At 49.7% G+C, this 27,438-nt stretch overlaps 1 protein-coding gene and 1 pseudogene across 1 annotated transcript; both read left to right on the forward strand.

Moving 5' to 3' along the window:
• The first annotated feature begins 1,240 nt into the window (after positions 1 to 1,240).
• On the forward strand, positions 1,241 to 1,947 carry LOC126950939 (40S ribosomal protein S26-like; annotated as a pseudogene).
• Positions 1,948 to 26,810: 24,863 nt separating this feature from the next.
• Positions 26,811 to 27,186, forward strand: LOC126950535 (peptidyl-prolyl cis-trans isomerase A-like). Its single transcript, XM_050784183.1, has one exon. It carries the CDS (start codon positions 26,811 to 26,813, stop codon positions 27,123 to 27,125), a length of 315 nt encoding a protein of 104 aa, XP_050640140.1. The 3' UTR covers positions 27,126 to 27,186.
• Positions 27,187 to 27,438: the final 252 nt, after the last annotated feature.

Genomic DNA, 27,438 nt, shown 5'->3' on the forward strand with positions numbered 1-27,438 from the left:
ATTTCAGGGGAGCAAACACGCGAGGTAAAGAATGGGTTCAGCAAGTGTAGAGAGATGGTTGAGAAACTCTACTCCAAGGGAGGGTCCAAAAATGGGGCCCAGTTGGGAGGTCAAGACAGGATTATTTTAAACGGAGCCAGGCACAGTGGCTCATGCCTGGAATCCCAGCACTTTGGGAGGCCAAGGTGGGAGGATCGCTTTAGGCCAGGAGTTCAAGACCAACCTGGGCAAAATGGTGAAACTCCCCCAGCTCTACAAAAAATTTCAAAAATTAGTCAGACATGGTGGCACATGCCTGTAGTCCCAGCTACTCAGGAGGCTGAAGTGGGAGGATTACTTGAGCCCAGGAGTTTGAGGCTGCAGTGCGCTACAATCACACCACTGCACACAAGCCTGGGTGACAGAAGGCGACACTGTCTCTAAAGAAATAAAAATAATTAAGAAACAAAATGGGGCCAGGCACACACCTGTAATCCCAGAACTTTGGGAGGCCAAGTCAGGAGGATCCCTTGAGCTTAGGAGTTCGAGACCAGCCTGGGCAACACGGCAAAAACCCCATCTCTGCAAAAAATAAAGAAAATAGCCAGACCTGGTGGTGTGCACCTATAGTCTCAACGAGTCAGGAGGCTGAGGCTGGAGGATCGCTTTGAACCCAGGAGGTTGAGGCTGCAGTGAGCTCAGATTGCACCATGATACTCCAGCCTGAGTGACAGAGTGAGGCCCTGTCTCAAAATAAATACAATAAAATAATAATGAAATGGGAGACACTGTTTTGTAGGCAGGAATGGTCCAGGAGACAGGCACGGTTGCAGACGGCACTCTTGGCACCTTCTCGCACAGGCTGTGCTGCTCACTGCTTCCCAGGAGACCATGAACAAGCGATTAAAGGTCCGCATCGATCCACAAACCTAAGGCCCATTTATTTCTGACTCTTGTCTTTTCCAGGGGGTGCTCTAAATAGATGTTGAGGAGGCAACCCTTGGACCCTAACAAAAACAGCAGGCTCCCCATGCTTGTGAAACTCAGTAAACCCCTTTTCCAGCTGAGAGCTCTTCTCCCCCTTGCAATGGCCCTTATACCTGTGAATCACAGGGCCCGATCCCTGTCTGCAGGGATGAGGTTTAGAAGGACACACTTTGGATGCAGGGCAAGCGAGTCCCAAGTTGGGACTCAGTCTGCGAGGATTGGCTTCACGCAGGAAAGAATTCAAACGCAACTCTCTCCAGTCCAGGCCTCCAAGATGACAAAGAAAAGAAGGAACAACGATTATGCCCAAAAGGGTCATATCACGTGCAGTCTATTCACTGCACGAACTGTGCCCGACGCGTGCCCAGGGATAAGATCATCAGGAAATTCGTCATTCGGGCCAGGCATGGTGGCTCACGCCTGTAATCCCAACACTTTGGGAGGCCGAGGCGGGTGGATCACCTGAGGTCAGGAGGGCGAGACCAGCCTGATCAACATGGTGAAACTTCACCTCTACTAAAAAATACAAAAATTAGTGGGACATGGTGGCAGGCACGTGTCATCCCAGCTACTCCGGACGCTGAGGCAGGAGAATCGCTTGAACTCGGAAGGCAGACGTTGCAGTGCGCCAAGATCGTGCTACTGCACTCCAGCCTGGGTGACAGAGCAAGACTCAATCTCAAAAAATAAAAAAAGAAATATGTCATTCGAAACATAGTGAAGGCCACAGCAATCAGGGACATTTCTGAAGCGAGCGTCTTCAATGCCTACGTGCTTCCCAAGCTGTATCTGAAGCTGCGTTACTGTGTGGGTTGTGCCATTCACATCAATGTAGTCAGGAAGCGATCTCGTGAAGCCCGCAAGGACCAAACACCCCCATCCCGATTTACACCTGCGGGTGCTGCCCCGTGACCCCCATCAAAGCCCATGGAAGGAGCTGAGTCCTTAAAGACTAAAAGACTATTCTCTGGAGAAAAATAAACTGGAAATTGTACTTTAAAAAAAAAAAAAGGAGAATTCAAGGGCAAGCCAGTGGTAGGGTAGAAGAAAACAGCTTTACTGAGGCTGCAGGGTTACAGCTCCATGACTGCTCCTATGAGCAGCAGCTCAGGGCAGCTTTGCAGTCACATTCACACCTACTTTTAATTACATATAGATTAAGGAAGTGGCTTATGAAAAAAATAAAATTTGGTTTTTGTTTTTGTTTTTTTTTTTGAGACAAAGTCTCGCTCTGTCGCCCAGGCTGGAGTGCAGTGGCCGGATCTCAGCTCACTGCAAGCTCTGCCTCCCGGGTTCAGGCCATTCTCCTGCCTCAGCCTCCCGAGTAACTGGGACTACAGGCGCCCACCACCTTGCCCAGCTAGTTTTTTGTATTTTTTTAGTAGAGACGGGGTTTCACCGTGTTAGCCAGGATGGTCTCCATCTCCTGACCTCGTGATCCACCCGTCTCAGCCTCCCAAAGTGCTGGGATTACAGCCTTGAGCCACCGCGCCCGGCCTGTTTTTGTTTTTGAGACAGGGTCTCACTCTGTTGCCCAGGCTGGAGTGCGGTGGCACCATCTCAGCTCACTGCAACCTCCGCCTGCCGGATTCAAGCAATCCTCCCACCTCATCTGCCTGAGTAGCTGGAACTACAGTCTTGTGCCACCACATCTGGCTCATTTTTGTATTTTTTGGTAGAAATGGGGTTTCACCATGTTGGCCAGGCTGGTCTCAAAATCCTGACCTCAGGTGATCCACCTGCTTTGGCCTCCCAAAGTGCTGGGATTACAGGTGCGTACTGCGCTGGCCTATGCAAAAGTTTCTAGAGAAGGGGTAGTAACTTTTGGGTCCTCGAGTCATTGTCCCGGAAAGGGACGGAAACGCCCAGGTGTTACCATGGCAGTGGTAAACTGACATGACACACTGGGGGGGGTGTCTTATGGAAAGCTGCTTCTACTCTGTCCCTGTTTTTTGTTTTGGGGTTTTTTGTTTGTTTGTTTGTCTTGTTTTGTTTGTTTGTTTGAGACGGAGTCTCCTGTCACTCAGGCTGGAGTGCAGTGGTAAGATCGCTCACTGCAACTTCTGCCTCCCAGGTTCAAGCGATTCTTCCACGTCAGCCTCCCAAGTAGCTGGGATTACAGGCACGGGTCACCATGCCCAGCTAATTTTTGTATTTTTAGTAGAGACGGGGTTTCATCATGTTGGCCGGGCTGGTCTCGAACTCCTGACCTCTGGTGATCCACCCGTCTTGGCCTCCCAAAATGCTGGGATTACAGGTGTGAGCCACTGCGCCCAGCTCCCAGCCCTGTTTTAACCAGTCCTCAGTTTGGTCCAGTGTCCAAGCCCCACCTCTAGAGTCAAGTCCCACCTCCTACCTCCCTTTGAGAAGATGGGGCAACGGCCTGTCCCCAAAACAGCCCTTGTGATGGCTAGCAAGATCTTGCAGGGTGCAAGGAGAGGGACGGAGACGAGTGGGGTTGCATGGAGAGAGTTTCTGTTACAGCCATAAATCCTTTGTCTCTCAGAAACGTGGACACTCTTCCCAATAATAGGCATTTTTTCCAAAAAGCATTTCTTTGAAAAGGTTTCCTTTCACAAGTCCAAGGCCTGTCTGAGACGCTCTTTCCCCAGGCACTACAAGTTCCTAGTCTCCTCTCCCACTCTGCGAATTACAGCCTCTTCCTTCTCATTTATTATTCATGATTACGGTGACATATCCGGCCATCTAATTCGTTGTCTCCAAACGCTGACTTCATCTCCTTCCTTAAATGCTCATCCAGCTGGAATTTCTTATGGAAAAGTTCTGGGCCTCACACTGGTGTTATCTTCCCCCTGAACAGGCATGATCCGCTTAGAACTTTATTGGAGATCTCGTAAAAGAGCCCTTCGGAAACAATCAGGGCCTCCATGTGTCACCAATCACTTAGCACGCAGAGAGGACAAATGAGTGCTAAATGCAATTGCTGGCTCCCGCGGCACTGCAGAGAAAATTCAAGGTGTCATCCTGCAGCTTTCCCCGGGTCAAGAAGGCTCCAAACACACCCCCCGGATCCTAAGAGTCCATCCTGACCACAAAGGTCATTGACTGCCTGGGGACAGTGGAGGATGGGCCAACATCTTGAATTCCCACAGGGAGACAAGAGGCTGTCCACCAGCTGAGAAGTGAGATGGAGCAGGGACCTCTTTTTTAGGGGCCTGGGGACCCCACAGCATGGAAATTAAGGAAAATTCTGGTTCTTTCGAGGGAAATTCCAGGCATCTAGCTAGCCCCAGAAGTAAGTCAATTGTTAAAACAAAAGGTAGCAGTAAGGCCGGCACGGTGGCTCACACCTATAATCCCAGCACTTTGGGAAGCAAAGGTGGGTGGATCGCCTGAGATCAGGAGTTCGAGACCAGCCTGGTCAACATGGTGAAACCCCATCTCTATTACAAATACAAAAATTAGCTAGGCATGGTGGTGCACGCCTCTAATCCCAGCTACTCGGGAGGCTGAAGCAGGAGAATTGCCTGAACCCAGGAGACGGAGGTTGCAGTGAGCCAAAATCGTGCCGTTGCACTCCAGCCTGGGCAACAAGAGCAAAACTCTATCTCAAAAAAAAAAAAAAAAAAAAAAAAAAGTAATAGTAGCCTAAAACAATAAACCAAGCCAAGAAAGTAAGATTTCCAGAGATGTTTGCTTTCCGTATAGAAACTAAAGATAACAACTTACCGTATGTCCCTGAGCTGTGTTTCAGAAACCTGGACCTCCACTGAACGCCTGAGATAAGGGGGAACTACAGACTGAATTCTGAGCACCATTCTTTGGTCTAAATTTCTTTCTGAGGGGCTTGGAGGGCATCACACCCCTGAGACAGTTAACGTTTTTCTCTGCTGATCCCAGTTTTAAACAAAGCTTCTCTTCCTTAACCAGTTGCAAATCAGAAAATCTTTGAGTCCACCTATGACCAGTAAGCCCTCGCTACAAGATATCTCACCCTTTCAGGCCTAAACCAATGTGTAACCTCTGTGTATTCGTTCACAATTTTGCCTGTAGCTTCCGTTTTTCTGAAATTTACCTCTGCCTTTAAAACTTTTGCCTGCAAGCCATCGGTGAGCCAGGATTTGAGCATTTTGCTTCTCACTTGGCATACTACAAATAAATGCCTCCCTTCCTCCTTCACTCCCTCCCTTCCTTCTTCCCTTCCTTCCTTTCTTCTTTCCTTCCTTCCTTTCTCCCTCCCTCCCTTCGCTCCCTCCTTCCTGCCTTTCTTTTCTTTCTTTCCTTCTTTCTTTTTCCTTCCTTCCTTCTCTCTCTCTTTCTCTTTATTTCTTTCCTTCTTTCTTCCCCCCTCTCTCTTTCTTTTCTTTGTGAGAGTCTCACTCTGTTGCCCAGGTTGGAGTGCAGGGGTATGGTCTCGGCTCACTGCAGCCTCAACCTCTCCAGCTCGGGGAATCCTCTCACCTCAACCTCCCAGGTAGCTGGGACTATAAGCACACACCACCACGCTCAGCTAATTTTTTGTATTTTTTGTAGAAATAGGGGGTTTTGCCATGTTGCCCAGGCTGGTCTTGAACTCCTGACCTCAGGTGATCCACCCGCCTAGGCCTCCCGAAGTGCTGGGATTACAGGCATGAGCCACCATACTTGGCCTACATTTTTGTTTTGTTTTTAAGATGGAGTCTTGCTCTGTCGCCCAGACTGGAGTGCAGTGGTGTGATCTCAGCTCACTGCAGCTTCCGCCTCCCAGGTTCAAGGGATTCTCCTGCCTCAGCCTCCTGAGTAGCTGGGACTCCAGGCACAAACCACCACGCCCAGCTAATTTTATATTTTTTTAGTAGAGTCGGGGTTTTATCACGTTGGCCAGGCTGGTCTCGAACGCTTGACCTCAAGTGATCTGCCCGCCTAGGCCTTCCAAAGTGTTGGCATTGCAGGTATGAACCACCACGCCCAGCCAATATATTTAGATACATAAATACTTACCATTGTTTTGCAATTGCCGGCAATATTCAGTACAGTCACATGCTGTGCAGGTTTGTAGCTTAGGAGCAACAGGCTACATCATCCAGCCTAGGTGTGTAGCAGACCACACCATCTAGGTTTGTATCAATACACTCTATGATTTCATACAACCATGAAATCACCTAACAATGCATTTCTCAGAAAGTATCCTTGTCATTAAGCAACACATGACTCTCTAGATGAGTCAATAAATATGTTAAAACTGACCAAATTGTATGCTTTTTTTTTTTTTTTTTTTTTGAGATGGAGTTTTGTTCCTGTTGCCCAGGCTGGAGTGCAATGGTGAGATCTCAGCTCACTGCAACCTCCACCTTCCGGGTTCAAGAGACTCTCCTGCCTCAGCCTCCCAAGTAGCTGGGATTACAGGTGCCCCCTGCCACCATGCCTGGTTAATTTTTTTGTATTTTTAGTAGAGACGGGGTTTCACCATGTTGGCCAGGCTGGTCTGGAACTCCTGACCTCAGGAGATCCGCCTGCCTCGACCTCCCAAAGTGCTGGGATTACAGCCATGAGCCACTGCGCCCGGCCTCTTTCCAAGTCTTCTTAAAGGGAATTTACTATTCCATATGTTTAAAGCACAATTTAAAGAGAACGAATCCGTTTTAAACTAGATAATGAAGTCTACAGTGTACAGACAATTTCGTGTACAGACTTCTTGTCTGGTCCTTCGGTTGATTCCCAGTCTGTTTCTTTTCTTTTCCTTTTTTAAGAAACAGGGTCTCTCTCCACCACCCAGGCTGGAGTGCAGTGGCGCAATCACAGCTTACTGCAGCCTCCACCACCCGGGCTCAAGTGATCCTGCCACCTTAACCTCCCAAGTAGCTGGGACTACAGGCGTGTGCCACCATGTTCGGCTAATTGCTTATATTTTTCATAGAGATGGGGGTCTCACTGTGTTGCCCAGGCTGGTCTTGAACTCCTGAGCTCCAGTAATCCCCCTGCCTCGGCCTCCCAAAGTGCTGGGATTACAGGTGTGAGCCACCTCTCCTGGCCCTGTTTCTTTTCTGTTTCAAGGCCTTGCACAAGTCACGCTGCCACTCTGAGCCTCAGTTTCCCCATTTGTAACACTGAGACAATAATTCCTCAACCCCAAGTAGCCTGATGCATGGCACACACTATAGCGATGGAAGACGGATTTCCTTCCTGTATAGCAATAGCTGATAATTATTTGATGTTATACTCAGCCCTAAAACTGTTATCTCTGAAAAGGATTTCTGAAGGGAGAAAATGACTATGCTTGTTGCCTTCACTCAAGTCTAAGTACTGTTTATACAATAAACTGGATACTTCTGGATGCAACATAAAATGTTCCTAAAATAATCCCACCTTTCATTCCTCAACCTGCCAGACAGCTGAACCACAGCTTTATGAAATATGAAGAGAGCCCACTTTTACGGCCGGGCATTCATCTTCAGGCTCCTTGGCATACGAGTCCCTCCGAGTTACTTTATTATTTCCAAGAAACTGTAACTGAGCCTTTTTATATACCTGCTGTTGTCGTAAGAGTGATCACACATAAAGCATGTCAACCGAATCGGAGAAAGGCATCCTTCATCTGGTTTACTGTTTCCTTGAGACAGCTGCTCTCTGGGCTTGGTCGGCTGACAGCTTTGATAGGATTATTGAGCACAGCTTTTCATGCAAAAGAAACCTGAATACCCAGGCAGTCCTCCCTTGGTTGGTCCAGCCAGGGGGCTGGGGTTGACAGGATGCTCCTCTCAGCAGATAAGGGTCAGGTGAGCCTGACCCGCAGCTGCTCCTGGGTGCAGGCAGCTGGGCTTGGAGTAAATGCTTAACCACAGAGACAGCTGCGAGGGTCTCAGGCACCCTTCCCTCTGTGTCTCCATCCTTCCTGTGGCTCCAGCCCAGCCTCAACTCCCTGTTGGGGCCAGCCATCTTGTCCCTTCTCCGCCAAAGGACCAGGTAAGATGTGTCTGCACAAGCAACAAATCAGGATACAAGTCTGTGCCCTGTGGTAACTTAATTATATAATTATTCAAATCTGATCTGTTCTCTCTCGCTCGCTCTTTTTTTTTTTTTTTTTTTTTTTTCACAGACAGGTTCTCCCTCTGTCACCCAGGCTGTAGTGCAGTGGCGCCATCTCGGCTCACTGCAACCTCTGCCTCCCGGGTTAGGTGATTCTCCTGCCTCAGCCTCCTGAGTAGCTGGGATTACAGACATGCGCCACCACAGCCAGCTAATTTTTTACTTTTGTAGAGCCGGGGCCCCACTGTGTTGCCCAGTCTGGTCTCACACTCCTGGGCTCAAGCGATCCTCCTGACTCCCAAGGTGCTGGGATAACAGGCATGAGCCACAGCACCTGGCCTTGTTCTCTTTAAATTGTGCTTTCAAAATATGGAATAGTAAAGTCCCTTTAAGAAGATGTGGAAATAAGAGCTTCTGTTACAAAAATAAAATCAAATTTTAAGAAGCCCCTCATTGGAACATAATAGATATATTCACTAAAATTATTTACTCAACATTCATTTTCTCCGTACTTGCTAGTTTTAAATATGTTTGTCTGACAAGACAGACCTGAAATAAGGCAGATCTAGCTCCAACTCGCCTCCCCAGGCGTCAGTTTCCCCGTCTTTAAAATAGGGACAGAAAAAAAGGCTTAAAAAAAAAAAGGATCAAATGAGACAGTGGTGGTGAACATGCTTTGTAAATTAACCCAAGGCCTTGGTGGCTCACCCCTGTAATTTTAGCACTTTGGGGGGCCGAGGTGGGGGATCACTTCAGGTCAGGAGGTCCAGACCAACCTGACCAACATGGTGAAACCCCCTCTATACTAAAAATACAAAAATTAGCCGGGCGTGGTGGCACATGCCTGTAGTCCCAGCTACTTGGGAGGCTGAGGCAGGAGAATCGCTTGAACCCGGGAGGCAGAGGTTGTAGTGAACTGAGATCGCGCCGCTGCACTCCAAACTGGGGCACAAGAGCGAAACTCCGTCTCAAAAAATAAATAAATATAATAAATTAGCCCAAGGCGAGCTGTTATTGCCATTATTATTCCTCCTTTGCATTAGAAAGACGCTCACCCTCCTCCCTCAGGCCCTGAGGCTTGCAGATAAACAGTAAATGTTTGCCGACTGTAATCCCTGCAGAAGCGCTCCTCCCGTGAGCCGGCTCAGCCTGGCAACCCTGAAGAAATCACTTATCAAATCGAGGAGCGCCCGCCTTCCCGCAAGGTACCCCCTACTACCTAAAGGGAAGTCTCTAAATACCCTTAAAAATAAATCTCAAAAATAATTTTAGTCTCATTAATTCTGGAAACAAACAAATGCAGAGGAAATACGACGACCCGAATTAAAGGACAAGGCAAAAGGGGACGAGAGGTCCCTGGGGGGCGGGGGCGCGGTGACCCTATACTTGACCACAAGTACCTGGACCCGCAGAGGGCGGAATAACGGGGCGAGGCCTTGGCGAGGTGGGACCTGGGGTGGGCGGGGTCTGGATGGGGCGTGGCCCGCAGTTGGGGGCGTGGCGGATCGTGGTCCACCGGCGGGGGACTGGACGCCAAAGGCCGGAGAGGGGGCGGGGGCCAGGGAAATAACAGGACGGGGCGGGACGGAGAGGGGGCGTGACCTTGCCGCCTCCTGGGCATTGAGGGTGCAGGCAAGGGGGCATCCCGGCCGCGTGGCCCTGCAGGTGACGTGCGTGGTGGAGAGCACCCCAGGTTGGGGCGACGGACCAGTGAAGACAGCTTTCTCCTCTCTAGGGCTGAAGCTACGCGAGCACCACAGGCTTGAGGGAGCCTCCGCCTCGCAAACTAGGGGGACTCCAAGAGAAGGAGGAGAAGAGACACCCCCAGAGTATTAGGAAATTCCTGGCCCCTCATTAGCACCCTAGAGTCTTTCCGAAGAGAGACCTGCACACCCTCTTAGGAGGTGAAACCCCTCCCCTAAACTACCTTGGCCCCGGGCTCATATTTCAGTAGTCACAGTGTGGCCCTAGGAGCTATCGCCTTCCCTGTCTCCCCTCCTCTCCCTCAACTCTGCAGGCAGGCAGCTGTGAGCACTGGCGCTGGAGGAGATAGAGGAGATAGTCAGGACACCTGCCTCAATACCCTGGATCTAATGTAGAGGGGGTAAAAGAAATCGTTATAGGCCAGGCACAGTGGCTCATGCCTGTAATCCCAGCATTTTGGGAGGCCGAAGTGGGCAGATCACCTGAGGTCGAGAGTTCGAGACCAGCCTGGTTCGAGACCACATGGTGAAACCCTGTCTCTACTAAAAATATAAAAATTAGTTGGGCATGGTGGCACGTGCCTGTAGTCCCAGCTACTCTCGGGGCTGAAGCAGGAGAATCACTTGAACCTGGGAGGCGGAGGTTGCAGTGATCGAGATCATGCCACTGCACTCCAGCCTGGGTGACAGAGCGAGACTTGGTCTCAAAGAAAAGGAAAAGGAAAAAAAAAAAAAAAAGAAACCTTTATAGGGTGGAGTGGTGGGGTCACTTTCCAGCAAGGTCTCAGAACCTTTCTTTCCAAGTTGTTTATGCCCTTTTTTGTCTGTTTGAAAACTGAAGTTTGCAAAATCCTTCAAGGACCTACATTGCAAACCAAGGTTTATGTTTTAAGCCTGTGGCTCCCCGAAGTAAGGTGCAGGGAATGTGTTCTGTGGACATGTTCACATCCACAGGGCCCAGGGCTTCTCTGCTTTTTGGTTACTTTTTTTAAGAGAAGGACCAGGAGTGGGCAGGTGGGCATCCACTATGTTATTTTCTATTAGCAGACATGATGCATGCCAGGTCCAAATGGGAAGTTGCATCCGCCAGCTTCTGCCCTCTGCTTTGAGAATGGGAGAGTTCCACAAGGAAGCAGCTCCTTCCGCCTGGGTTCCAGAATCAGACACATGGAGCTGGCCCACAGCCACAGGCTTGCACCATGAGGGAAAATAAATGTTTGTTGTGGCAAGCCGCTGAAATGTGTGTGATGTTTGTTATTGCAGCAAATCTGACTCATACAATCTGCAAACTAAAAACAGAAACAGCAGGAAGGGGCATGGGTGTTGGAAAATGTCTGAGCAAAATGATGATGTATTCTATGTACTTTGGGTAAACAGAAGATTTCTTGCAGAAAGGGAGGAGGGAAGGAGAAAAGGGACAGGCACAGGTTTTGGAATGGGGGTGGGAGGAAGGCTTCTCCACTCACTACTTTGTGAATATAGAGATCACTTCATTGTTTGAAGACCCTGTTTTCCGGTCTCTTGAGAGGATCTGAGGAGGTCATATATAAGCTGGCACACACCAAACCTTCAGGACAGATTAACTCCCTTTCTTCCCTCTACCTCATTCCAGACTCCACTGAGGCCAGCTGGGCATGAGCTAAGCAGTGCTGACACAGAGCAGGTGAGGCCCCTGGCTGAACCCTCTGGAGCCCCAGCATCTTGAGAGATGGGTCCAAAAGCATCCATAGAGGCTGGGCCAAGTCTACCCCAGGAATGACCCCATTAGTGTGCCCTGAATTTGAAATAACCAGTTCCTCAGAATACCACCCCATAAGATCCCACCATGCTTAAAGTGTACCAAGAACCCAGCTCTGCCCTTGTATTAGTCCATTTTCACACTATTATAAAGAACTACCTGAGGCCAGGCACAGTGGCTCACACCTGAAATCCCAGCACTTTGGGAGGCCGAGGCAGGCAGATCACCTGAGGTCAAGGGTTCAAGACTAACCTGGCCAATATGGTGAAACCCCAGCTCTACTGAAAATACAAAAATTAGCCAGGTGTGGTGGCATGTGTCTGTAATCCCAGCTACTCAGGAGGCTAGGGCAGGAGAATCGCTTGAACCCAGGAGGCAGAAGTTGCAGTGAGCCGAGATGGCGCCACTGCACTCCAGCCCGGGTGACAGAGGGAGATTATGTCAAAAAAAAAAAAAAACTACCTGAGACTGGTTAATGTATAAAGGAAAGAAGTTTAATTGACTCAGTTCTGCATGGCTGGGTTACCTCAGGAAACTTACAATCGTGGTGGAAGGCGAAAGAGAAGCAAGTACCTTCTTCACAAGGCAGCAGAGAGAAAGAGCACGCAGGGGAAACTGCCACTTTTAAACCATCAGATCTTGGGGAAACTCCCTCAGTATAATGAGAACAGCATGAAGGAAACCTCCCCCATGATCCAATCACCTCCTACCAGGTCCCTCCCTCACCACGTGGGGATTACAATTCAATGAGATTTGGGTGGGGACACAGAACCAAACCATATGAGTCCTCCAGCAAATTCCCCAAAATAGGGTCATAGGGGACGTCCCACAGGTAGTCCAGAAAAGAGAACAGATTCACAGAAGGGGTTGGACTCAAAATCCCTCCAGCAGGTTCAGCTTTGGAATACAAAATAAGAAAGCACCAATGTTTCAGATGCCCCTTTCTCAATATCAGGCTCAGAGTGTGGGGTTTCAGCTACACACACATGTAACGTGGACTCTTGTGCCCTTACGATGTGTGCTTCCTTCTTGCAGTGTGGACTTGTGCTGCCCAACCAGGGACAACATCTCCCAACCTCCCCTGCAGGTGGGCGTGGCCACATAGGGTCGTATGACTGAGTTCCAACCAATGGAATGAGAGGACCTGGTCCATGCAAACCTCCCCATCCATCCTCCCATCTCTGACACATTATCAGGTGGGTAGTGATGCCCATGGTGCCCTTGGAGCCAGCTGGTGACATTGGCAGAGACTCAGGAGGAGCCCGAACCAACCACCCACACCCCACCTCTAATTTGAGAAAGAAAAACACTTCTGCATGTTTGGCCAGAGAGTCTGTGAGGTTTATCTGTTACAGCAGCTGTTACTGTAACTAACTCACCTATCAATGTCCTTAGCCCAGGGCTGGGCTTTCTGGTCCTGCCCTCATGGGGCTCTCAGTCTAGTGTCAACAGCAGTTGGCCATTCAGTGACAATGGTGAAGCACTTAAGAAGATGAATTCAGCCTCTTCCAGGACAACGAAGAGTTATCAGGGCATTTGGAGGGGACTGGAGGAAGGGACAAGAAGAAGAGCATGGATCGGGTGCGGTGGCTCAGCCTGTAATCCCAGCACTTTGGGAGGCCGAGACAGGTGGATCACCTGAGGTCAGGAGTTCAAGACCAGCCTGGCCAACATGGTGAAACCCCAACTCTATTAAAAATACAAAAATTAGCCAGGCACAGTGGTGGACGTCTGTAATCCCAGCTACTCAGGAGGCTGAGGCAGGAAAGTCGTTTGAACCCAGGGAGGCGAAGATTGCAGTGAGCTGAGATCATGCCACTGCACTCCATCCTGGGTGACAGAGCAAGACTCTGTCTACAAAAAAAAAAAAAAGGAAAGAGCATGCCAGATGGAGGGAACAACATATGCCAAGGGTTTCCCCCCAAAATGTGTCCCCGCAAAATGTCATATGTTGAAATCCTACCCCAGAATGTGACCTTACTTGGAAATAGGGTTGTTGCAGATGACATTAGTCAAGATGAAATTATAAGGATGAGCCCTAATCCAATATGATGGGTGTCCTTATAGAAAGGGAAAGTTTGGATACAGAGGTATGGATGCAAGAAGAACAGTTCATCATTTAGTGAAGAGATACAGGGAGAAGATGGCCATGTACAAGCCAAGGAGAGAAGCCTGGTATAGATGATCCCCACAGGCAGTGGCCCACACCTGTAATCCAGCACTGTGGGAGGCCGAGGCAGGTGGATCACCTGAGGCCAGGGGTTCGAAACCAGCCTGGCCAACATGGTGAAACCCCGTCTCTACCAAAAATACAAAAATGTATTTGTACATTTTGTACACCCTGGCTACGCGTGGTGGTATGTGCCTATAATCCCAGCTACTTGGGAGGCTGAGGCAGGAGAATCGCTTGAACCTGGGAGGCAGAGGTTGCAGTGAGCCAAGATCGTGCCATGCACTCCAGCCTGGGTAACAAAGTGAGACTCTGTCTCAAAAAATAAAATAAATGAAATAGCCGCTTCCAGCCCGCAGAAGGAACCAACCTTGCTGACACCTTGATCTGGGACTTTCGGTCTCCTGAACTGTGAGAGAATAAATTCCTGTTGTTGAAGCCACCCAGCTTCAACTTTGTTCCAGGCAGCCCTGGTAAATGAATTCACCAAGTAAGTTATGGAAGTTGAAGCTGCAGGCAGGTTGGGGGTGTGGGATGGTGGGGAAACTGCAGACAATCTGTAGCAAAGTAGGATGTGGGAGTGAGGGCAGATGAAGTAGGGAGGAGGGGAGTTCAGTGACATGTTCAGGAATTTGAGGTTTGTGTTTGGTTAATGGGGGAGAAGACAGGTCTTCGAGCCGGGAGGGAAGGTGGTTGGTTTGAGCTTTATAAAAACCCACCTGTGCCTGGCGCAGTGGCTCACACCTGTAATCCCAGCACTTTGGGAGGCTGAGGCAGGTGGATCACGAGGTCAGGAGATTGAGATCCTCCTGGCCAACATGGTGAAACCCATCTCTGCTAAAAATACAAAAATTAGCTGGGCGTGGTGGCACATGTCTGTAATTCCAGCTGCTCGGGAGGCTGAGGCAGGATAACAAATCCCTTGAACCCAGGAGGCAGAGGTTGTAGTGAGCCGAGTTCACGCCACTGCACTCCAGCCTGGCGACAGAGCAAGACTCCATTTCAAAAAAAAAAAAATTAGCCAGGCGTGGTGGTGCACCTGTAATCCCAACTATTCAGGAGGATGAGGATTGCTTGAGCCGAAGAGGTTGAGGGTGCAGTGAGCTGTGATCGCACCACTGCACTCTAGCTTGGGCAACAGAGCAAGACCCTGTATCAAAAATAAAAATGAGAGAGAGAGAGAAAAAAGAGAAGAAACCCAACCAGGCTTCAGAGTGAAGGAAGCGGCTATGGCCATCTAGGCAAGAGAGAGTTCTAGGGCAAAGAGATGGAGAGAAGAGGGCAGCTTTGGGGTATTTCAGCAGTAACATTAACAGGATTCCACAGCAGTCAGTGGAGGCCGAAGATGATACCCACCCATGCTTCTGTTGCTCACTGTGATCCCATCAGATCCAGCCTAGCCCGAGCAAGGCAACCATTTCCTTGGGAACTCGCTACTGTCTGAGCCCAGCCCTCCCCAGCAAACTCGGAAGTCTAATTTTCATTCATTCCGGTGATATTTATCGAGCGCTGGCTGTGCACCAGACATTGATTTTCTGGGCACAGTGAAATGGTTCCATCTCTCTTGGAGGTGACCTGGCATGAACCAGGTTCAAAGAAACGGATGAATAAAACCACAATGCCAATTTAGTGACTTGCCCTAAGAGACACAGTTATCGGGCATACAGGGTGACAGACTAGTATCCTCTGTTCCTCAGACAGGCTCCCAGGAGAGCCAAGATGAATATTTTCTGGCTGCTTCGGATGGACAGACCACCTTGCAAACTGGCTTTAATTTCTTGTCCAATAAGCAGGTCTCCTAGAGAAAGCCACCGATGCCCCCACATTTGCCTGTTTAACCCAGAATCAGAACAAGGAGAGGGAGGCGAACGTGGGCGGGGGCTCTGGGCTTGGGCAGCCTGAGACTTTCTCTCCCACACGAAGGACCAGCCCTGGCAAGAAAACCTCAATACCTTAGCCAAGATGCCTGTTGTCTGGCCCCAGCTGAACGGCTGTCTGCCCACAGCTGTCTCCAGGCCCTGTGCTCACCAGCCTGCCTCCCTGTGCTTGGGCTCTTTTGCAAACAGAGTATGATTCAATTGGCCAGATTTCCACAAACTGGAATTACAAACCCAGGCCAGGCTGCCTTCCGGCAACTGCCCCCAGATCCCAGAGCACAGATATTCTGGATTTTTCTAAATCCTCCAGCCTCCCACTCATAGACCCTGAATCCCACTGAAAGCAAATCCCAGTCAGGGCAGACACATGGCTTTTCTGGGCACCCTCATTTCCAGAGACACATTTTGGGTAAAGCTAATGATACCCCAGTGTCAGGACCTCTTGCTTGCTTGGCTCCTGCAAGAGTTGGGAGATGCTGGGAGCCATAGAGTGTTCTAGGTGGAGACAGAAGCCAGGTTGGAGTCTGCGAACATGTCTAGTAAGTTACCTAAAGGGGTGGCAGAAGAAAGGGACCTGAATATTCAGGGTGTCTATACTTTGTAGTGATTTCTTTCTTTTTTTTTTTTTTTTTGAGACGGAGTCTCGCTCTGTTGCCAGGTTGGAGTGCAGTGGCCGGATCTCAGCTCACTACAAGCTCCGCCTCCCGAGTTTACGCCATTCTCCTGCCTCAGCCTCCCGAGTAGCTGGGACTACAGGCGCCGCCACCTCGCCCGGCTAGTTTTTTGTATTTTTTAGTAGATACGGGGTTTCACCGTGTTAGCCAGGATGGTCTCGATCTCCTGACCTCGTGATCCACCCGTCTCGGCCTCCCAAAGTGCTGGGATTACAGGCTTGAGCCACCGCGCCCAGCCTGTAGTGATTTCTTTTCTCATTGTAAATAAACATTCACTTTCGTCCCTAAGCTTATATTGTATTTACATATTCTTTTCCTCAAAGGGAATCCCCCAAAGTGTCTAAGCTTCAGGCTTCACAAAGCCTGGATCCACTCTTGCGGGTTTCCCCGGAGTTCTCATCCCAGCTCTTCTTCCACAGGGAAAAACAGCCAGCGCCCCTCCGACCCTCCCCAAGGAGACCACTGCTGTCAGGAGCATCCACGTGGCTGGTGCGACGATGTTTTTCCTTCATTTCATTGAAGGGAGAGACTTTCATCTTTTCATAACACTTGTCTTCATGTTCCTTTCCAGGGACATTTTTTAAGCTTTAAATTGTTTTTTTAACTTTGAACATTGCTTTCAAAGTTGAATCACGAATTTTGGTGCCTCCCCCTCAAAATCAGAGTACTGTATTTTTGCAAACGACGGAAACATCAGCTGTCTTCCCTCAGTCATCTGTCTGTCTGACTGACACATTTTAGGGACAGACGGTCTCAGTGCTTAATTTATGCCTTTGGATATTGGAGCGAGCTTCGTGCAATCATTTCAATTTGGGAGTTGCTGTATAGCCATCTACACATCTCTTATCAGTCTGGTCTCTGGTTTGCTGTCTCTTCAGCCATGGAGATTTTGCGCCCCCCCCCACCCCCCCACCCAACCCAGTGCTTTGTTTGTGTCTGTTGGTTCCCTCCCCACCCCACCCCCTTGTCAACTGGGCTCCATATGGGACTGCTTCAGGTGCCAAATTCTCCATTCAGGATAAAGCCTGTTATGTATGGACATGTGCAGGAGGTGTTGTAGCCAGGGTGCCGTTGCCATGTGAACAGGTGGCAGGGCTCTGGACTCTGCAAGCTTCCCCTCCAGGAGCCTACATCCATCACTCCCTGACAAGGTCTGCTTCTTCCCGTTCCCTGTCCCCATCCCAGCCAGAGTCCCTGACCCTTCGACTCCTGCAGCATCTAAACATTCACTTTGTACCCCTCCCTTTGCAAGAGTTGCCACTCTGTGAACAGCAATCACAGGAACAAATGCATGATTCACAGGACGCTCTTGGCCTGGGAGTGGGTGCCGAGGGAGGGGACCATGAGGCCCACGGAAGCACTTTGGTTCAGGGAACATTCATCCATTGATGCACATCTGTGCTGCCTGGAAGTGCATTAAAGAGAATCAGATGTGCTGCTATTTCTGAAATAGCTTTTGAATGTGCAAAGTGATCGGGGAGGACGGTGAATGACAGTGGGGTTGATGAGGCGCTGGGCCGCTAGGGCTTCATTCCAGCTCCGTCCTTGAAGCACAAAGCCTTGAGTGCCCTGTAGCGGCCCTCCTGAGTGCCTGGGGAGGAGATGAGCCTGTCTCGGCAAAAGCAGGGCCACTTAGACTTCCGAGGGCCAGCACTCCACTCTGTCACCAAACAAAGAGAAGATTCTTTCAGCTCTATGGCCATGTTAGAAACAGGAACAGCCGGGCCCAGTGGCTCATGCTTGTAATCCCAGGGCTTTGAGAGGCTGAAGTGGTAGGATTGCTTGAGCCCAGGAGTTCGAGACTAGCCTGGGCAACAAAGTGAGACTATCTCTACAAAAAGTTGAAAAACTAGCCAGACATAGTGGTGTGCAAAAGTGGTCCTAGCCACTTGGAGGCTGAGGCAGGAGGATCACCTGAGCCTAGGAGTTGAAGGCTACAGTGAGCTACAATTGTGCCACTCTACTCCAGGCTGGGTGACTTAGTGAGACCCCGTCTTTTAAATAAATTTATAATAACAATAGCAATAATAAATAAAACAGGAACAGCTCTGTCATCCTGGTCTAACAAGGATGCCCCCCCCACCCCGCAACTGCCTTCACCAGGCTCCCAAGTGTGGGCAAATCAGCCAAGTGTTCCCACAGCCTGACTCAGACCCAGTTCCACCACTCACCAGCCAGGATACCATGGATATGTCACCAAGTCTGAGAATCAGCAAAGGTGCATCCTCCCAACTCAAAAACTCTCAGCTGGCCTCTCACCAACTTCTGATCTGCCTGTCTCTGTGCAAACCAAGGAAGTACTGAGGCGTATTCAGAGGGACCACCTGTCTGGAAGACCAGACTTCCCGAACCGCAACACAAGGAATACAGAATCAAGAAGGCGCGCAAAGGCCAGGGCTTGGGCCCCGAGGCACGTGCATCAGTCATGACCTCTAGTGGCAAGTGACAGAAATCCCAACCCAACCAGGCCCTGAAAAAAGAGGGAACTTGTGAATGCCCACAAGTGAGAGGTGGCTTTAGGCATAGCTGTATCCAGGCACAGAAAAAAAGTTGTCAAGACTCCCTGCATCTGCAATCCTGGACTTTATTTTCCTTCTGCTGGCCTTATTCTTAGGCAGACCAGCTCCTTGCAGTGCTGCCTTCTCAGCCCGCCCTTACCATCCTGTTACAGGAAAGGGGCCCCAATCCAGACCCCAAGAGGAGAGGGTTCTTAGATCTCGCATGAGAAAGAGTTCAGGGCGAGTCCGTAAACTGAAAGCAAGTTTACTAAGAAAACAAAAAAATAAAAGATGGCCTGGCGCAGTGGCTCACACCTGTAATCCCAACACTTTCGGAGGCCGAGGTGGGGTGGTCACTTGAGGCCAGGAGTTCGAGACCACCCTGACCAACATGGGGAAAACCCGTCTACTAAAAATATAAAAATTAGCCAGGAGTGGTGGCGTGCACCTGTAATCCCAGATATTCAGGAGGCTGAGGCACAAGAATCACTTGAATCTGGGAAGCAGAGGTTGCAGTGAGCCAAGATCGCGCCACTGCACTCCAGCCTGGGCAATAGAGTGAGATTGTGTCTCTAAACAAACAAGCAAACAAACAAAACACCGGAAGCCTTGTGCGCTGCTAGTGGGAGTGCAAAATGGTGCAGCTGCTTTGGAAAACAGTATGGCGCTTCCTCAATAAATTAAAGCAGAATTACCATATAATCCAGCAATTCCTCTTCTGGGTGTATAACCAAAAGAACGCAAGCAGGGTCTCAAAGAGATATTTGTACACCACATGTGTATCGGCATTATTTACAATAGCCAAGTGGCTGTTGTAAATAATGTAAAGGTAGAAGCAGTCATGTGTCCATTGATGAATGAATGAATGAATGAATGAATGAGGTCTCACCCATACAATGGAAGATGATTTAGCCTTAAAAAGGAAGGAAGCTGGACATGGTGGTACTCACCTGCAATCCCAGCTACACAGGAGGCTGAGGTAGGAGGACCCCTACAGCCCACGGGTTCAAGGCTTCAGTGAGTTATGACTATGCCACTGTGCTCCAATCAGGGCAACAGAGCAAGACCTCATCTCTAAGACAAAAAGAAAAGGAAGGAAGGACATCCTGACACATGCTACAATATGGATGAAACTTGAGGACATTATGCTAAATGAAATAGCTCAATTGCACACAAAAAAATACTGTATAGTTCTATTTGTTTATTTATTCATTTATTTATTTTGAGACAGAGTCTCACTCTGTTGCCCAGGCTGGAGTGCGGAGGCATGATCTCAGCTCACTGCAACTTTAGCCTCCTGGGTTCAAGCAATTCTCCCATCTCAGCCTCCCGAGTAGCTGCGATTACAAGTCCACGCCACCATGTCTGGCTAATTTTTGTATTTTCAGTTGAGATGGGGTTTTGCCATGCTGGTCAGGCAGGTCTCAAACGCCCGACCTCAGGTGATCCACCCACCTCGACCTCCCAAAGTGCTGGGATTACAAGCGTGAGCCACTGCCCCTAGCCTGTATAGTTCAATTTATATGAGGTATCTAGAGCAGTCAGACTCATAGAGACAGAAAGTTGAATGGTGGTTGCCAGGGGCTGGGGGAGGAGAATGGGGAGTTGTTTAATGGGGACAAAGTTTCAGTGTGGCCAGATGACTAAGTTCTGGAGATGGACGGTGGTGATGGTTGCACAACAATGTGAATATGTTTAACGCGACTGAATTGTACACTTAAAAGTGGCACCGGCCAGGTGCAGTGGCTCACACCTGTAATCCCAGCATTTTGGGAGGCCAAGGCCGGAGGATCGCTTGAGGATAATTCAAGATCAGCCTAGGCAACATAGCAAGACTCCATCTCTACATATCATTTAAAAATTAGCCAGGCACGGTGGCACGTGCCTCTAGTCCCACCTACTCAGGAGGATGAGGTGGGAGAATCGCTTGAGCTCAGGAATTGGAAGCTGCAGTGAGCTATGACTGCACCACTGCACTCCAGCCTGGGCAACAGAGTGAGACCCTGCCTTAAAATAAATAAATAAATAATATAAATATTTATTATATATATTTTTAATGGCGCAGATGATAAACTTCCTGTTACGTGTCTTTTACCACAGTTTTAAAGAAAAGACTAGAAGATGGGGTAAAGGGAGAAACCAGGGAATTTCTCCCGCTCTCTCTCCCTCTGGGTAAAGCCTCTGGCCGTGGTTCCTACAGGGTCACAATCCCTCCCTCTGTGGTCCCAACTCCCTATTGGTCAGCCCCTGCCACGGCTCCGCCCCCAACCCCACGGCCCAGATCCTTGGCTCCAGGAAATCCACTTCCCCCTGGGTCTTACCAACCGTAGGGCTGGTTGCGGCTTCCTGCGTTGCTAATCTCTGGCTTGCCTCATTTTACTCTTTTTGTTTCTTAACTCCCTCCTATTCCCAGGTAACCAACAAGTTCACTCTGAAATACTCAGAGTGGTTTCTCTCTTCCTGACTGGGCCTTGTGTGTTACACACCTTCATGAATGGCTCCCCGGCAGAAGCCCATCTTAGCCCAGTGGCCAGTGTGGGCAGAGGGGTCCCCGGTAGCCCTGACTGGCTGGGGAACACGGTGGGGGGTCCAGCAGAAGCCTGAATGCTTGGCTACCTCTCATGCAATCTGCTTAACCCAGAACCAAGCTGCTGTCCTCGCTCAAACCCGAAGCACCCAGCCAGGCCTCTCAGCTTCCCTGGCAGGTGGGGACACACGTGGCAGGCACTCCACAGGTGCAGAGGAGAAATCAAAGAGAATTCACAAGCACTCTTCCAATGGTGTGGTTCTGTCAGTAGCTGCAGCGTTTCATTATTTATACCTGCCAGGAGTAGCTGCCCCCCCAGCCTGGGCTGGGCCCCCATCCCTGGTTCTGCCCTACGCTGGCCTTGGGGACTCCCTGGGAGGTTGTCCCATGACTCTTTAAATTCTCCTACTTTTCCTCAGATTGCCTGAAGATCTGCAATCCGGAGCTCATCTCCCTCCTGCTTCCGGAACCCCCCAAGCTGTCCCCCCATCGGGGACAGCCTTTCGCCAAAGCCTGGAAAGAGAAAATAAAATAAAACTTGCTGTGCTCCCCAGGTGGGCCAAGGCCTGGCCTGCTTCCCGAGGCTTTGGACTGATAGGCAGATAGCACCCAGAGCCGCCAGCCACCACAGTACAGCCCAAATGCAGAGACAGAGAGTCAAAGGTGAGGAGGGGGCTCCCCAGAGGTTACCAACGCTAGCCCCCAGTCCATACAGGAGGAGCCAGGCTCTCAGAGTGGAGGCGGTGGACCAAGGTCACACAACCTGTTGGATAGTCGGGGCAGGATGGTATTGGAGACTGACAATTTTGCTTTCACCGGGCTGTGCAGCAGATCCGTCATTGTCCTCCCTCACTTTGGGGGAACCCTACATTTGACCCAGGATCCCACCCTGGCTGCCCTGTCCTGGCGTGTCCAGCCCTGCTCCCTGGACCCCCTTCCACATCCCAGGCTGACTTTGGTGGGCTGCATTCCCTTTCATATCAGCCAGCTTATGAGTTGCAAACAACAGAGATGGATCGTTAATTAGATAGAAGGGAATTGATGGGCTGGGTACTAGGGGGTCCACACACTTGCATTTGGGGAAGGCATGGCTGCCCTGAGACAACAGGGTCCATGTGACCACCACCACCAGAAGGAGTGCCCAGGAATAGCAGACGTCTCTGATTGGCTGAGCTCAGGTCACATGCTCAGGCTGCAAGGCATGCTGGGAATGGAAGACTGTGTTTTCAGTTCCTAGAGTGGGAGGAGTCCCCACTGCCCACCAAGATGCTTAAGGAGGAGCTTTGGGAATGTGTAGGACAGGGCTTCGGATGTCAGACTGCAGAAACAGATGATCTGTATCCTCCAAGCTTGCGATTCAAAATTCAGGCTGACCCTTTATATACACTGGGTCCCACCCCCCATTCATTCTGCACCCCCAACCCTTCCGCCCGCAGCTCAGAAATTCAGGGGCATCTCCACCATCGCCCTGCACCAGGGCCTTCTTGGGAAGAAGCTGGCTATCACTGATGTCCTTCTCTGAGTCCCAGCTCAGCATCTGTGGCTGCAGAGGGGCAACTGGCCCCAAGGAGGCTCTGATCATTCCAGGAGCAGGAGTCCCCTGTGGTGTTTAGTGGGGGCAGAGCCAGGAAAAGAAGCCAGCCTTAGGCCGGGTGCGGAGGCTCACGCCTGTAATCCCAGCACTTTGGGAGGCCGAGGCAGGTGGATTACTTGAGGTCAGGAGTTTGAGATCAGCCTGGCCAACATGCTGAAACACCATCTCTACTAAAAATACAAAAATTAGTTGGGCATGTTGGCGGGCACCTGTAATCCCAGCTACTAAGGAGACTGGGGCAGGAGAATCGCTTGAACTCGGGAGGTGGAGGTTGCAGTGAGCTGAGATTGCGCTGCTGCGCTCCAGCCTGGGCGACAGAGTGAAACTCCATCTCAGAAGAAAAAAAAAAAAAAACCCTGCTGCTACTGGGGCTGAGTCCTGTAGAACCCAAAGGCTACAGATCCAAACTCAGCAGGTGTCTGAACCTTGCTGGTCTCCAAAGGAAGCCCAGCCCTGGCCACTCCCCTGAGAAGGAAGTCGAGCTCCTGCCTTGGTTCCTAAAATAGGAACTTCTGCCTCTCCAGGAGATACTGCTGTGGGGGCGACCACCCAGCTCTCTTTCCTTCTTGTTACGGCCAGCGAGTAACCACTGTGATTGTGAGACTGGCGAGGGCTGGTACTACCAGGAGTCCAGAGATTGCTGCACCTGTTCTTCTCTAGGCAGAGACCTCAGGAATCAGGCAGAAAAGACAGTCCTTCTTGCCTCCCTCCTCTTCCAGCCAATGGACATGTGAGGCAGGATCCACTGGCTCCCCACTCAGCCCCAGAAACTTATTGTCTTACAGTCCTGAAGGCTGGAAGTCCAAGGTCTCAGCAGGTTGGTTCCTCCTGAGGCCTCTCTCCTTGGTTTGCAGACGGCCGTCTTCTTGCTGAGTATTCACATGGTCATCCCTCTGTACATCTATGTCCTAATCTTCTCCTCTTATAAGGACCAACTTATATTGGGTTAGTGCCCACACTAATGATCTCATTTTAACTTAAACACGTCTTTAAATGTAGTCACTGGGAGGTGACAACTTCAATGAATGAATATGGGGACAGAGGGACACAATTCAGCCCACAATAGGCTGGCTCATTAGGTGGTCCAGTTGACATCAGCCCTTCAGCAGAGCCTGTTCCCCATCCATGGTCATTACCGTCTGCCAGGTGGATCTCGGGACTCAGCCTTGACATCTTGGGCCAGAGTGTCTCCCTGTTTATCCAGATGGTGTGGAATGAAGCTGTGGTGACACAGATGATGTAGACCCAGGAAGAGGAGCCATCCTGGGGATAAAGCTTTCGTCACAGAAAGCAAAGCAGAGATAGGAAGAAACCTTCATGACACCAGACTCTAAATGAAACCCATGCTGGCACCCACCCCCTGCCTCTGGCCTTTCAGTCACATACGCCAGGAAATCTCCTCTAATGTCTGAGCCAGAGTGAATGCAAACAGCTGAACATATTTTGATGAATGTGGCTGTGTCTTTGCGGTTCCTATCAAATGTCATTCCTATACACCGCCATGCTCCCTGGGGAGGTATCGGGCCAATGGTCATAGGGGAACAGGTGTTCCGCCCCCTTGGGCTTCTTTCTCAGAAACTCGTCATATCCTGATGGACATTCAAAACGTTATCTTTTTACAAATCTATATCCAGCTTCTCTGGGTGTCCTTTGGAACTTACACAGTAGGATGTCCCAGAGAAATGGCCGCTAGGCCTTCATTCCCTTGCGTAACCTGAATATATTTGGCTGTTCTCATGAGCCAGTCCTTGCAATGTATACTCATGTAAATCTTTCATATCAGTTTCGTCAAAAGGGAGGCCCAGGGGCTTTAGACAAATTCTTTCATGAAAATTTTCTGAAAATCCTCACTGGACATCTCTTTCTCTCTCCAAAGTTTCCCACTACTAGCATGTACTAAAATAGCTCTACAGCTGATTCACACAGCACCCTGGCTACCGTTTATTTCTCCCTCCTCCTCTCTGAGCCCCTCAATCCACTCTGGATTTCTGAATTTCTGCTCTGTGACTCTCCTCTAATATGTCCTCCTTCTATTGTTCTTATTCTTGAGAATTAGCTCTTTCTTAAAAAATAGTAAATCAGGATCTCACGCATGCTCTCAATCCATGCACAACACCTCACACGTTCAAACATACACTCAAACATACACACACACTTACAAATGCACACACTCGAAGCTCACATACACATATATTTATATATCCCACACATTCACTCAGGCACTTACACAGACTCACACAAATGCACACACACATACACAATGCACACATTCAAACATATGTGTGCCCATTATGTGCACATATTCAAACATACATGTATCCATTATATGCATGAAATCAAACATGCATGTACCCATTATGTGCACATATTCAAACATATATGCTGTTCATTGCAAGGACTGGTGCATGAGAACCGCCAGATAGATTATGTGTGGTTTGAATGTGTGCATTCCATTATAGCAGCCTCCTTGGACTAAGACACACACTCACAGTTATGTATCCTTACACTGACATAGACACACATTTACCCTACTGACACACAGACACGCACACAAACAGGCACATTTTCCCTTCCTCTCAGGGGCTTCTAGCAATGCCACCAAACCCCATCGGGCTGGCTTCATATATCACACACTTTCGCTCATGCACTCACACAGACTCACACAAATGCACACACACATACACACAACGCATGCATTCAAACACATATGTACCCATTATGTGCACATTTTCAAACATACATGTATCCATTATACGCATTTCTTCCCAGAAGGTGGGGAGTTTGGAATCTCAGCATAGCCAGTCCCTTGGTGTCAACACTCCTTCTCCAGCCCCCGGTGTCTGTGCCCGGGTAAGAAGGGAGATGCTGCATACAGCTGTCCTTTCCCTGGTGGGAGCTGTCAGCCATGGGATATTTCTTGCTTCCAGACCTGAAAAAGGTACAGGGTCATCCCCACTCCCAGATTTCTGAAAAGCCCCTGAGTGGTCGTGAAATCTGTCCCATTCATGGTGAGTCTGTGAAACGCCAGAGGATGGGAGAACAGGCCATCCAGTGATGCTTCTTCTGATGCCCCTTCTATCCTGGTAGCATTCTGGGGACATGGTGACTCCCTCTAGCCCCAACAGGCTCTGGAAGGATGTCTGTCTGCCTCCACCCACTGGCACTGGCTTGTAGAGGTTGCCTTCAGAACTCGGATACACCTGCATCATTCCCAGCTCCCCAGGCCTGCCCACTCCATTTCAGTCATTGATCCTGGGGGCTGCTGGAAGGGTCCCCCAACTGGTGACTCTAAAAGTGAGAATCCAGGACCAACTCCATTTTGCAACAAAATCCTGGTTTACTCAGCCATTCTTGCTTCCAAGGAGTTCTAACAAGCCCCTGGCCCACCATGACTGAATGTCCAGACTTAGCTCAACCACTACGAATGGGTGGGCCTCCAGACTTAGCTTAACCACTTCCAATGGGTGGTTCCCCTTCTGCTGAGATTCTCTTTAACAAATGAAGGCCAGCCAGATGCTCCTCTGGGCGGTGAGACTGTTCACCTCAGAAATAGAGGCATTGGCTAGACACGGTGGCTCATGCCTGTAATCCCAACACTTTGGGAGACCCAGGTGGGAGGATCCTTGCTTGAGACCAGGAGTTTGAGAACAGTCTGGGCAACAAAGCCAGATCCCATTTCTACAAAATAATAATAATAATAAATTAACCAAGCATGGAGGCACACAGCTCTAGTCGCAGCTACTCAGGAGGTTGAGGCAGGAGGATTGCTTGAGGCCAGGAGTTCGAGGCTGCTGCAATGAGCTACGATTGTGCCACTGAACTCCAGCCTGGGTGACAGAGTGAGACCTTATCTCTTAAAAAAGAGAGAGAGAGTCTTTGCAGACACCACCGCCACCAGGAGCTCTGTACTATCAGCCACGGTCAACCCCACCGTGTTCTTCAACATTGCTGTTAATGGCGAGGCCTTGGGCCACGTCTCCTTCAAGCTGTTTGCAGACAAGTTTCCAAAGACAGCAGAAAACTTTCATGCTCTGAGCACTGGAGAGAAAGGATTTGGTTATAAGGGTTCCTGCTTTCACAGCATTATTGCAGGGTTTATGTGTCAGGGCAGTGACTTCACACGCCTTAATGACACTGGTGGCAAGTCCATCTACAGGGAGAAATTTGAAGATGAGAACTTCATCCTAAAGCATACAGGTCCTGGCATCTTGTCCATGGCAAATGTTGGACTCAATACAAATGGTTCCCAGTTTTTCATCTGCACTGCCCAGACTGAGTGGTTGGACGGCAAGCATGTGGTCTTCGGCAAGGTGAAAGAAGGCATGAAGATTGTGGAGGCCATGGAGAGCTTTGGGTCCAGGAATGGCAAGACCAGCAAGAAGATCACCATTGCTGACTGTGGAAAACTCTAATAAGTTTGACTTGTGTTTTATCTTCACCACCAGACCATTCCTTCTGTAGCTCAGGAGAGCACCCCTCCACCCCATTTGCTCGAGGTATCCTAGAATCTTTGTGGTCTTGCTGCCGTTCCCTTTGGGTTCCATGTTTTCCTTGTTCCCTTCCATGCCTAGCTGGATTACAGAGTTAAGTTTACAATTGTGAAATAAAAACTAAATAACAAAAAAAAGAGAGAGAGAGAAATGGAGGTGTTGGCCCCCAGGACAGGAAAATCCCCAATATGGGATCTTACAGATATTCATCTACTAGTGCTTCTCTGCCATGGCC

The sequence above is a fragment of the Macaca thibetana genome, chromosome 3 (assembly GCF_024542745.1).
Source record: "Macaca thibetana thibetana isolate TM-01 chromosome 3, ASM2454274v1, whole genome shotgun sequence".
Taxonomy (NCBI): Eukaryota; Metazoa; Chordata; class Mammalia; order Primates; family Cercopithecidae; genus Macaca; species Macaca thibetana.